This window comes from Narcine bancroftii, chromosome 10 (genome assembly GCF_036971445.1).
Source record: "Narcine bancroftii isolate sNarBan1 chromosome 10, sNarBan1.hap1, whole genome shotgun sequence".
Taxonomy (NCBI): Eukaryota; Metazoa; Chordata; class Chondrichthyes; order Torpediniformes; family Narcinidae; genus Narcine; species Narcine bancroftii.
This window is the reverse complement of record NC_091478.1, coordinates 64467980-64481734: the sequence shown is the minus strand read 5'-3', so window position 1 is coordinate 64481734 and position 13755 is coordinate 64467980. Positions and strand designations below refer to the sequence as shown.

The 13755-nt window shown below is 41.9% G+C and overlaps 1 protein-coding gene and 1 long non-coding RNA gene across 5 annotated transcripts in view; one reads left to right on the top strand and one right to left on the bottom strand.

Moving 5' to 3' along the window:
* The window catches only part of LOC138744647 (uncharacterized), an 82371-nt gene that overhangs the window by 51575 nt on the left and 17041 nt on the right, over positions 1-13755 (bottom strand). The window lies entirely within an intron of this gene.
* LOC138744643 (cyclic nucleotide-gated channel beta-1-like) overlaps positions 12468-13755 on the top strand; it is an 85846-nt gene continuing 84558 nt past the window's right edge. For all 3 annotated transcript variants that reach the window (XM_069901110.1, XM_069901109.1, XM_069901111.1), the window contains exon 1: positions 12468-12612. In XM_069901110.1, the coding sequence (XP_069757211.1) occupies positions 12473-12612 (140 nt within the window). In that variant the 5' untranslated portion in view covers positions 12468-12472. The remainder of the gene's footprint in view (positions 12613-13755) is intronic.

Sequence of the window (13755 nt, the reverse complement as noted above, 5' to 3'; positions counted from 1 at the left end):
ACCAAGAGTCACAGTCTGAAGATAAAGAGTTGGACATTCAGGAGAAATATGCTCAGGTACCCAAAGGGTACCAAATTTGGAATTCTTTATCTAAAAGTCGGTGGAAGCTCAGTATATTCAAAACAGAAATTAATGATTTTTTTGTAGATATTAAGTGAAACAAAGGATGTAGCTTTGGGACAGGGAAATGGCACTGAGATAAAATATCAGCCACAATCTTATTGGAACAGCAGAGCAGGCAAAAGGGACCAAATGGCTTTGTTTGGATTCCATTTCACATATTCTTATGGCGCCACTAGGCCAGCACCCCTATTGACAAAAAAGAGATTCCCTTCAGAGACATGGATCCTTCCAACAGCTCTGATCCCACCATCTCCTGTGCTCCCTTAACATCATTAGCTACATGGCTTTTCGTTCATTCCAACAGTGAACCTGAGGTCGAGACATCCCAGTCACCCTCCTTGGCCCCTGATTCCACACCCCAGTGGTCAATACTTGTGTCCCTTTGGGACACATGCCACCGGCATCCTTATGGCTCCCGCTACCAATACATGGTTCAAACAAATTGGTTGCCAGCTGCCTTTAGCCTGGAGTGAGTCTTTTGGCTGCCAAGCCCTGGGCACTGCTGTGATCTCCTACCCTATTGGGCCTTCTCCTTCTTGGTGAAGAGAAGCTGCTCTGGTTCCCTGAACTTGCCTGCTGCTCCCCCAGAGCTCACAACCCTTGTGGTCTGGGCTGCCGAGCATGGACACCACAACCTGGGGCACAGACCTCTGTGGATCACTGATATAAAAAGAATGCAGCTGGCCCCAATCTACAGAGAATTTAAACATGTATGAAGCTGTTGGGCTAGATGGCCGGGCAGTAGGACTCTACAGAGAAATACAGGAAGATGAGTCTCCACTTCCCCACTCCTCCTGGTCACAGTAGCAGCAACGCCGCCATCTTGATTCACCATTATGGCTGTATGATCCATGTTAGTCACTGAGCGCTCTGTCACATCATGTGACCTCCCTCTGAGAGACCAGGTAGAATAACTCTCCCTTTCTGAGATGCAATTGATTTAGAATATGTCATTTCTTGAGACTAGCTGTGTCTAACTCAGAATAGTATGGGTTCAGCAAGTTTAAATGAATGAACTCAAAGATATGATATATACATATATATATGAGCATTTAATTAATATTTCATGTTATCAAACAGCACATTGGTAAAATGAACATTTATTTTAGATGTAAGGTAAGTTACATTTTTTGGATAGAAATCACAAGGCAATGTAAAAAATGAAACAATAAGTTTTCTATACATAGTTTCAGTAATGTTATTCACAGTTACTTGAGTGTATGATGCAAACTTTATGACACTGTTAAAAATGGAAAATAACCTTCATTATTCTTAGGCCAAATCTCACTGTCTTGTTTTAATCATCAATATCTCCATATAACCATATAACCATATAACCACTTACAGCACAGAACAGGCCAGTTCGACCCTACTAGTCCATGCCGTAACAAATCCCCACCCTCCTAGTCCTACTGACCAGCAGCCGATCCATACCCCTCCAGTCCTCTCCTATCCATGTAACTATCCAGTCTTTCCTTAAATGTAACCAATGATCCTGTCTTGACCACGTCTGTCGGAAGCTCATTCCACATCCCTACCACCCTTTGCGTAAAGAAATTTCCCCTCATGTTCCCCTTATAATTTCCCCCCTTCAATCTTAAACCATGCCCTCTAGTTTGAATCTCCTCCATTCTTTGTTAAAAGTGCTGACTTCCCTTTTACCAAGCAGTGGCCAATTCTTCACCAGAGACAAAGGCAAAACACTGTCGATGTTGAAAATGTGCATTACTGAATAAAATGTTAGAAATTTGCAGCAGGTTGGACTGACTCTGTGAAGAGGGAAACAATTAATATTCCAGTTTGAATATATTTTAAGTTCAAGAGAAAGAAAGAAGGTTGGCAACTGGGTGCAATAGAGATGAAATGACAAAAGGGATGATTATCAAGACAAAAGTTCAGGGGAAATGGGGCAATATGGGTTCATGTTGAGTCGCTGAATTATTACTTTCACCTCTCACTCACATGCATGTGATCTCTGAATCTCGGTTTTTGCAGCTGCTCCAATAATCCTCATTGTCAGGTTCTGTTCAGCATATAAGTGTGAGGACAATTGTTATCATGGCATTTTGTTCCACTCGATGAAGGAGAAGCCATTTAAGTACCCTCCATTCTTTGTTAGAACAACACCACTAATCCCAATGATATGAAGGTTCCATTTTCCTGTTTCAGATAACCCACATTCCTTGTGTTCCTTCCCCATTTCCTTCTTCTCATCAACTACATTCATGTACACATGGATTTGTACTCACCTGACCTACCCTACTTATCCCTTTCCCCATCTTCCCTATCTTTTTCTACTCACCTGTCTCTAACTTCCCTCTCCCTGCCCCCATCTTCCCAACTTCTTTGGCTTGGCTTCGCGGACAAAGATTTATGGAGGGGTAATGTCCACGTCAGCTGCAGGCTCGTTTGTGGCTGACAAGTCCGATGCGGGACAGGCAGACACGGTTGCAGCGGTTGCAAGGGAAAATTGGTTGGTTGGGCCTCTGCACTGTTTACCTTCTCTCTACACTCAGTCCTGATGGAAAGTCACAACCCAAAACATCCACCATCCCTTTGCCTCTATAAATAATGTGACTTTTCCTCTGTCACAGAATATATTGATCTCATTCTTCCCAGAATGTTCTCTATACAGGGGATAATATCACCCTGTCTCCTTAAGTATACTGTCAGTACAGAGTATATAACTATACCACATCCTTCATTATATTCCCATCCAGAGGATATCTTTATATCCTGGTGCAAGGGAATATATTTACCCCCTGTTCCTCTGTTCACTTCTGTGAGGTAATTATACCCCCTATATAACTCATGTTTTAAAATCTTTTCTGCACCCTCTCCATGATCTCAATGTTACAAGAAACAAATTGATTCACAGTTCTGACCATCACCACCGATTTTCACGTGTTATTTGCTCTGATCAACATTTAGATTTGTTCTGTGTCGGGGCTGAAAGATTCAAGCCAAGGCTGTCAATTTAACCAGATTGTCTGAGTAGCTGCTTCTTCTGTTGATGTTGCTACCAAAACTGACAATATCAATCAGAATCCATGATTGTTGTTTTAATGCCTGCCAAGTTTAATGACCATATACCCTCTGATTCATTAATTGTAAAACCTTGTTGAATGCAATTCTTCCACGGTTGGACCTCTGAAGCATACAGTTAACCTGGTGGACATCAGCACCATGAGTAACTCTGCTGGTTACACGGTTTCTGTAATCTTGTACTTCTCCACAAGAATGATGCCTCATGCACTTTCTCAAGATCTTCTCAAGACACATTGCTGCCCCTTCTCGTAGAAGACTCGGCTGATGTCTCTGTGCCCAGACTTGCCAATACCAGAGTTGGCGCCATCATTCAGTGCTCCCATTGCCTCAAACTTCCACTGAGGTCACCAACATTGTTGTCCAATGATGGGACTTCAGATTTCACTGGAGGTCTGGTGTTTCTTTCTCTTTCAGCAAGATCTATTCCTTGAAAATTTGTTGCCAATTTATAATATCTGCATAGGCTCCTACTAAGTCTCATGCAATGCCAGGTATATACTAAAGTACCAGGAGACAGGGAGAACTGCTAACTGCATGTACTGATTTATTCCACTGCCTATGAATGGATGGTACCCATTTATCTACACCACATTCTTTGCTCCACTGACCTGAATGATGTGCTGTAATGTCTTGTATTTCCAGATAAGTGGGATCCTGCTTATGAATACAGAATTCTGGGAAAAAAATGACACTGTTTATGAGCAATTCCACATGGCAGTGTAAACAGTGATTTCAGCTCACCCTGACATATCTTGTGAGATCACATTTGTTGGTGCATTGCTCTATGGTACAGGAATTAATTTCTTTGAGGAGACTCCTGTACCTATCTCCTACTACCTCTAATTATGGATCAAGCCATAGAATCGTACAGCACAGAAATCGGCTCTTCGGACCATAATATTAATGCCAACCATTGTATGCACCTACACTAATCCCTTTTGCCAACATTTGGTTGGGAGCCTTCTCTGCCTTGGTGATTTAGGTGCTTGACTGGATATGAGATGAACCTGCCTCCATCACCTCCTCAGGCAGTGTGTTTCAACCACACCCTGTATAAAATAATTCCCCCTCAGATTCCCTAAAAACCTCCTACCTTCCACCTTGCACCTGTACCTCTTGTTTCAGACACCCCACCATAGAAAATATTCTTTTCTTTCTTTTTAAAATATTTTCATTGTGTTTAATATATAAGCTTACATAGTTTTAGAAAAGAAAGCACATAACAAATCATTTGTATACATGAAAGCATACAAAAAAAAAGAAAAAATAGATGAAACTGTCGAGAATTCCTTAATAAACATAAGAAACTATCATTTGAATTGGACAATAAAACCATGTTAAATCTGTTTGCTGAGTTAAGCCAAATTAAACAACTGGCTTACAAAATCAAGGCTCATGGGATTGGGGGCAAAGTATTGATGTGGATTGAGAACTGGCTGGCAGGTAGAAGACAGAGAGTTGGGATAAATGGCTCGTTTTCTGAGTGGCAGGTGGTGACCAGTGGGGTGCCACAGGGATCTGTACTGGGACCCCAGCTGTTCACAATTTACATTAATGATCTGGATGAAGGGATTGGATGTAATATCTCCAAATTTGCAGATGACACTAAGCTAGGAGGGGTTGTGTGCACGGAAGAGGGGGTCAGGAAGCTCCAGTGTGATTTGGATAAATTGAGGGACTGGGCAGATACATGGCAAATGCACTACAATGTGGATAAATGTGAGGTTATCCACTTTGGTAATACAAACCGGAGGGCAGATTACTATTTGAATGGCAATAGATTAAGAGATGGGGAAGTGCAGAGAGACCTAGTGGTACTTGTACATCAGTCTCTGAAGGCGAGCATGCAGGTACAGCAGGCGGTTAAAAAGGCAAATGGTATGTTGGCTTTCATATCAAGAGGGTTTGAGTATAGGAACAAGGATACCTTACTGCAGCTGTACAGGGCCTTGGTGAGACCCCACCTGGAGTATTGTGTGCAGTTTTGGTCACCTTATCTAAGGAAGGATGTTCTTGCAATGGAGGGAGTGCAGAGGCGATTCACCAGGCTAATACCTGGAATGGCAGGAATGACTTATGAGGAAAGATTGCGCAAATTGGGATTGTACTCGCTGGAGTTTAGAAGATTGAGAGGGGATCTCATAGAGACATATAAAATTCTGGCAGGACTGGACAGAATGGATGCAGATGGGATGTTTCCAATGATGGGAAAATCCAGAACCCGGGACCATGGTTTGAGGATAATAGGCAAACCATTTAGGACCGAGATGAGGAGGAATTTCTTTATCCAGAGGGTGGTGAATCTGTGGAATTCATTGCCACAGAGGGCAGTAGAGGCATGTTCATTAAATATATTTAAGAGGGAATTAGATATATTTCTTCAGTATAAGGGTATTAAAGGTTACGGAGAGAAGGCGGGGACGGGGTACTGAACATCAAGATCAGCCATGATCTCGTTGAATGGCGGAGGAGGCTCGAAGGGTCGAATGACCTACTCCTGCTCCTATCTTCTATGTTTCTATGTTTCTATGTAAATAAAAGTGGGAAAAAAACCTAAAAACTACATCTAGTCTACCCACTCCCTCTGAAAATAGATTCTTACAATCTTCCCTGTGTATCTCTCCCATTATTTTGTATCCCTTCATCAGATATCTGTTCCACTGCAGGAGAAACAAATCCAGCCTGTCCAACCTCTCATTAGAACTGAAATGCTCCAGTACACTGGAATACTTCATCCTAGTGTATCTTTTCTATACCTTCCTCAGATCCTAGGGATCTCCTGATGATTTTGATCACTCTCCATCTCTCTGTAATTTTTGTCTGGCTGTATCTGCCTCATCTCTTCCATTTCTCTCTCTTTCTCTCTCCCTCTCTCTCCCCCCCCCCCCCCCCAACACCCCTTGCCCCCTGCTGCCTCCTCCACAGCAGGTTTACTATGTGCTGCTGCTGCTGTTCGATGACAGCCATGGGAAATGTGCCTTTAAGGACAGATGCTCGTCTCTCTGCTCGTGCACTTAATTGAGTGTTTATTAGGAATCGTGCATGTGCACCTTTAACACTTCCTGGGTATAAGCCACCTCATTGACACAAACATTTAGAGTCATTGAGTTCTACAGCACAGAAACAAATCCTTTGGTCCAACCAGTTCATATCAACCAAGATGTCTACCTAACCTAGCCCTTTTGCTGCGTTTGGCCCATATCCCTCTAAACCAGTGGCTTTCAAACTGCCCCCCAAACTCACATTCCACCGTAAGCAATCCCTGTGCCATCAGTGCTCTGTGATTAGTAAGGGATTGATTATGGTGGTATGTGAGTGGAAAGAAAAAAATAGAAAACCACTGTTTTAATCGTACCTAATTGACTCATTATGTGCACAGTTTCATAACTCCAAAGGAAATGGGCCAATGACAATTTTTATCAAGCAACATATTTCAGTAACCATTGGGCCCACTCACATACCACCTTAAGCAATCCCTTACTAATCACAGAGCACCAATGGTATTGTGGTGGACTGTTAGCCAGAATCAGACACACACAAAAATAAAGAGTGTACAACAGGCTTTAATCCACAAAGACTTCCACAGAGCCAGGCTGACTGTGGCTGCAACAACTCTGAGTGAGGCCTCAGGAGGCCGGCACAGGTTTATATCCCAGAGGGTGATTGACACCCGACTGGGTGGGGCTTGATCCATTCAGGCCAACTGATTGATAGCCAGCCAGGTGTTGTCCTGTCCCCTTACACTCCTGCAGATACAGAGGTTGCCCCCTGCAGTAGGTTGGTGGTGGACCACCATTTACTTAAGGTGGAATGTGAGTTTAGGGGAGTAGTTTGAAAACCACTGATCTCAACCTTTCACCTCCATATACCTGACTGAATATCTTTTCTATGTTGTCATTGTATGCACCTCTAACACTTCCTCTGGCAGTTCGTTCCACAACCCACCACTCTCTATGTGATAAAGGTGTCCCTCAGGTCCATTTCAAATCTTTATCCTCCCACCTTAAATCTATGCCCTCTAGCTTTAGATTCCCATAACCTGGGAAAAGCTTGTGACCACCCACTATTCATTTGGGATTCAATTAATTACATGAATTTAAGTCCTCCAGAAGCCAGTTGGGATTTGAACAGCGATCACATTATATCATGTGGCTGATTATGAGAGTTGCCCGTGTTACATCAGTGACTGGACTTCAGAAAGATTTCATTAGATGGGGAATCCTGAGGTCAAAACCATGACCTGAATCTGTCTTCACAAAGGAAGCAGATGATGTTACGTTTACAGCAGAAGAGAAGAGAGATTTATCTTCAGGATAGTGTTGAGGAGGAAATCTACAAAAGTTTCAAAGATTTCTCTCATTGCCATGTAAAATACAAAAATAATAATACTATACACATGATATACTTCAACTTTTTTCTGCCATAAGGCAAAGAGTTGCCATGAGCTTGACCACCACTCCTAATAATAAGAGAAAGAGAAGCAAAAGAGGCACCAGGTGTCCGTGGTTTTGCCTCCAGTGCTTCACAGACTCCTGCTTAATCTACTGGCAACCTGAGATCCAGATCCCAAACCTCCGATACAATTAGGAACCTTTCTGCACCCTAGGTCCTTTAAGAGCCCTTCTTGACCTCAACACCATCTTGAATCCAATACCTGGTTCCCAACAGCTTGGTGTAAGTCCCTTAGCCACAAGTCATCAACAGACCGCAATATCTGTATGGGTCCTTTAGCTGCTATGCCCCTCACTTAATAATAAAGTTAATAATAGTTCATTCATTCAGATGCTTTGCCATTCAGTGTGGGTGATCATGTCTCTCCATCCATCATGATCTCTGCAGTTGTTGCCTCCCCTGTTCTCCTTTGGTGAAAGCTCCATATTTGAGCTAAGACCATAGTCAATGTTGAGTTCATGGGGAAAAATACTGAAGTGGTTTCCCGCTGCCTTCTTCAGTTGTAGCATCCATATTGGATGGGTAATCCTGGCCATTGATCAGCAGATCCATCTGCCCAGCATTTTTAGTTCTAATTTGTAGAATCTGCATGTACAAACCATCCACCATCTGTGATTCATGGCTTCATGTGACACTGATTGGGAGGCTAAACAGGTACTACACCGTGCCCAAGGGTGACCTGTAGTTATCGGATAGAAGGGCACCCTACTTTTGCTGAACAATAGCGTAGCATTACTTAAAGTTGATGTCTTGCCAAACCCAGTGCAACTATATTGAAAGAAAGAAAGATTGGTCATTATCATCCAGTCCCCATTGAATGGCCAATGCTTTGTCAGACTGCAGATGGTTATTGATATTAAACCACTATTCAGGGAAGGGAAGAGAAATAAAGCAAAAAGAATCAGCCTCGATTCAGAATTCCACATAAAATCCAGCCATGGCATCTGTAGAATTTAAATTCAGATTTAAGTTAATTAAAAAATAATTTGTATATGTGAGTACAAAATTACTGGATTGTTGTAAAAAAATCCAAAACAAATGGTTTTTAAGGGGATGTCCTTTAAGGGTAAAAAAAAATCAGCCACCCTTCTCCAGTCTAACCTGTGGTGTGACACCAATGTGATTGATTCTTAAATAGCCTGTGAAATGGCCCAGCAAGTCATTAACACTAAGGGCAATAAATGCTGGCTTTAGTGGTGATGCACAGATCCTGAAAAAAATGATTAAATAAAATTAAAAGTGGCAAATATAACCTGGGAGAAGTCATTGGAAAATATAATCTGGGATATTATAAATTTTAATGAAGAAAGAGAAACTGGGGACTCACTGGATCAGGCAGCATCCATGGATAGAGGTGGTCAGTTAAAATTTCAGTTTGAGACTATTTATCAAGACTTCCTCTTACATTTTTTTTCCATATATTTACCTTCCTCTCTGTGAAAATGGTGCCCCACTGGTTCCTTCTTATCTTAAATCTGTGATCTCTAATTCCTTTGCTCTGTCCATGTAGCGTGAATAAAAGCTCTCACGATTGGAGGGCTCAACAGTCGACTTCAGATGGGTTCTGGGTTTAGGCAGGAAACCAAGGTTATATGTGGGCAGATGGGGGCGGAGCCAGCCATCAATATAACACACTACCAGTGAATCCCAGTTCACCGCAGTCCACATCGATGACGGGGACCTCTCAGTGGCCCCAACCATTTCAATTCCCCACTCCCGCACTATCATTTTATGTCCATGACCTCATACACTACCAAACCAAGGCCACCCATAAATTGGAGGAGCAACACCTAATATTCTGTCTGGACACTCTCCAACCGGATATCATGAACATCTATTTCTCCAGATTTTGCTAGACCACTCATTGTTCTCCCCTCTTCCCTATCCCTCTGTTCCCTTTCCTTTAGGTCTCCACCCACCACTCTCCATTCACAGCCATCCCCCTCCCCCTGTTTGCTGTTGTGCCTTCCATCCCTTATCCACCTCTTTCCTATGGGCCTGTGCTCCTCCCCTGCCCCTCCCTACCACAATTTTATTCACCTGCCACCATTTTGCTCATAGCTTGATGAAGGGTTCAGGGCCAAAATGTTGGTTATGTATCTTTATTTTTGCCAAATAAAGTACGCCGTTTGATCTGCTGAATTTCTCCAGCATTGCATTTTTACTTTTAACTCATATTCATAAGTTTTGAGTAAGGGCTCTGACCTGAAACATTGACTGACCATTCCTCTCCATGGATGCTACCTGACCTCCAATTTTCCTTTGGTCACTCAAGATTCAATCACCTGCAGCTTTTCGTCCTTCCCTACGAACAAACTTTAATATCATTGTGAAAATGGGCGGCATAGTGGTTAGCACAACGCCTTTACAGCGCTAGTAATCGGGACCAGACCAGGGTTCGAGTCCCGCAGTGTCTGTAGGGAGTTTGTATGTTCTCCCTGTGTCCGCATGGGTTTTCTCTGGGGGATCCATTTTCCTCCCACCATTCAAAATATACCAGGGGTGTAGGTTTATGGGTGTAAACTGGGAGGTACAGACTCGTGGACTGAAATGGCCTGTTACTGTGCAGTATGTCTACATTAAATTAAATTAAATTTAATTTAATTAAAAAATTAATCAATAGCTAAAGGAAAATCATGAGCTCAGTTTGATTAATTTCTTTGATGCTGTAACAGATAGATTGAGATTGAATTAGTGCAGTTAAAATTGTAAATTTCAGTTTTCAGAAGGAATTTGACAAAGTGGCATTCAACTGGTTTGCTAATAAGACTGAAGCCCTTGAAATTAAGGGGATATAGCTGAATTAGTGAGGATTAGTTCAGTGACTTAATCAATCAGCAGTGATGGTTTGATGTTTTTACATCTGTTACTTAAGGATAGTTTTGGGTAGGTCTCTCTCTCAATTTTTGAAGGCAACCTAGATTCAAATGTAGGAAGCAACAACATGATGGTAGTGGTAAAGATAATTGTGGATTTCAGAAAAAAATGGTGAATGACATGGTGAATCAGGCTGGAGAGGGAAGATGTGGTACACTGTCAAAGGACAAATATGAAAAGACTGGCTCCATGACAAGGTGGACATTGCAGACTATGTAGACCAGCTAGGACAAGTAGTTAAGATGGTTTAAAAACATATGTGACTTGCCTAGGTTGATAAATAGAGGCATATAAAATAAAGCAAGGTGCTAACAAAATAGATTTAAAGATTGTTGGATTTAGATCTCAGATTTAGATTCTAGTTGGATTTAGATTCTAGTTCCAAGTATCAATATTGATGAAAAGGGTTGAAAAAGATATTAAGGAGGTTTACCATAATGTTGTTACTAGGCAGGAGAGACATTTGTTTGAAAATAGATGAGAAAAATTAGTTCTGATGGACAAAGGAAAAGTGTTCTCTCTGGTAATTTGGTCACTAGTGGAAATCACTGTTTAAATACCATGGGCTAAAGGGAAGAGGAGGAGGTATTTCACTAAGAGTCATTGAGATCTGGAGCTCTCTGTCTAAAAGGTGGGGCAAAATGCAATATCCATTGAAGACATCTATGTGAGACACTGCCTCAAGAAGGCAGCCAACATCATAAAGGACCCCCTTCACCCTGGTCACAACCTCTTCTCACTGCTCCCCTCGAGCAAAAGGTGCAGTAACCTGAAGACTAACACTTCTAGGTTCAAAAAAACTTTCCAATGGCTATCAGGTTCTTGAACCTTCCCTTATTACACTAATCATGGACTGATCCACTTAAGGCCTGTCTTCACTATTCTTGCACATTCGTAGCTGTGAATATTTATTTATCTTTTCTCTTTTTATTTTAATGTAGTTTTTTCAGCTGCTGCAAATAAGAATTTTGGTGCATTTGCATATTGTACAAAGTATATAACAACAAACCCATCATTATCAATAAATTATTTGACAAAGTTTAAGAGGGGAGCTCTCAAAGATGAATAATTTGTAAGCTAATGAACAGTGTCCTAGTGAGTATGAATGAGTTATTTTTCAGAGCAAGCACAGCTAAGATGGGCCAAGTAGTGTGGAAAACTGGGAGATCACTTTGTTGACTACCTCGGCTCAGTCCGCCGCAATAGCGTGGACCTCCAAATGGCCACTCATTTCAATTCCCTGCTCAATTCCCTTGCTGACTTGTCTGTCCATGGACTGCCAGACTGAGACCACCTACAAATTGGTGAAACAGCACCTCCTATACCATCTGGGCACCCTCCAACCATATGGCATGAACATCAACTTCTCCAGTTTCTGTTAGATTCCTTCCCCCCCACATCTTTCCCCAGCTCTTCTGTCCTCTAGCTCTCCTTGTGTGTCTCTCCCCTTTTCTCTCTGTCTCCTTCCACCGAGCCAAAATCAATTCTCACCTTTTGTCTATTGGTCTGCACTCCTCGCCCTTTCATTCTTTCCTTTTTCCCACACTCTTTGTACATAAATGCCTGTCTCTTTCCTTTTTTACTCATACCTTTAGGAAGGGCTCAGGCCTGAAACATCAGTAATGTATCTATACCTCCTATGGATGCTGCGAGACCAGCTGAGTTCCTCCAGCATCTCGTTTTTACAAATAGTTTCCTTCCTCTCTGTGAATTGGCTTTCCATGACATGTGTGCTTACACAGAAGAACAATCTCATCTCTGTATCAATAATGAATTTCTCTTGTTAATTTCTGAAATGTGCATCTTTGAATAGTATCTGCCTAACATCTGATGCCAGCCTTTCTCTATAATGTTTAATCTCTAATGGTTCCTGTAACATTGAACCTTGCTTTATAGTGTCAATTAGACTGAATGATGAAGAAGACTCTGCAAGTCATCTCCAGGGGTTTTTTCTTTTCCAGGTCCAAATGAGATGGTGTTGGAAGATATTGATTCTGATTGGGATGAAGAGACTCAGTCCCATGATGCTGAAATGCAAACAAGTGAGTGTGAGGCATTGGTGCAACTCACAAAACAAGCCATAAGAATTGAAATGACACCAGCAAGTCCAAGGTACTCTATTCATTTTTGGATAGTTTGGTCTCTACCTCAAACCCAACAGTGTTGCTGAAGGTGCAAGAGGGCAATAGATTTTAATCGGGCATGGTCTTGCTCGTGAAGGAATGTCATATTGAGACTTTGAACACATACTATCTGGGAGAGCCTTAGTTCAAAATAATTGAAACTTGCAGGCTAAAGTATGAGGAACTTAATCACCTCAAAGATTATGTTGCTTACTAGTGGGCAGCTAGTGGGCAGCTTGACTCCACCCTTTGGCCAGAGCATTGCTCCTAGAATCAAGGATGCACACACCTTTGCACCTGACTATCTGTTGCTAAATTCAGCATTGTATCAAGGGACAGAGCCCAAACATACTGAGCCAAAGGCTTGGATACACTTTCCTTAAACTTGGTATCTTTGTATTCCCCCCCCCCCCACCTCACTCCGACCTCTCTGGAACCCAAGAGGTACAGGAAGCTGTGGAAGCCGTATAAATATTAGAAACAGAAGCAGAATTAATCCATTAAATAATATTGTCGCTGATCTTCCATCTCACCACCACTTTATTGCACTAACACCAAATTGTTTGATTCCCTTTATATTCAAAACATCTATTGGTCAGTCGAATAAATTCATTGACTATGATTTCATAACCCTTTTGGGTAGAGAATTCCAAAACTTCTGGGTAAAGAAATATCTTCTAATAAGACCAACCCTTTATTCTGAGACCGTGACTCCTGGCTCTAGGCATCTAATCTGCGTAAACAATGAGCATGTGAAACACCATAATAATCTGGTTCCTTTCAATAAGATCATCCTTCATTCTTCTAATGTTAATAGGGTTAGGTCCAATCAGCTTAAACTTTCTTCATACAACAAATTGTCCAGACGCAGGAATCAACCTGGTGAACTTTCACTGCGTACAATGTTCCAAGTGAAGTCTCACTAGGCCACTATGTAATTCAAGTAAGAAGCTTTTATATTTGCACTCAAATCCCTTTGCAACAAAGGCCAAAATGCCATTTATTTCCTAATTGCTTGTTGTTCCTGCATTTACTTTCAAAAGACAATAGACAATAGACAATAGGAGCTGGAGTAGGCCATTTGGCCCGTCGGGCCAGCACCGCCATTTTAGATCATGGCTGATCATTACCA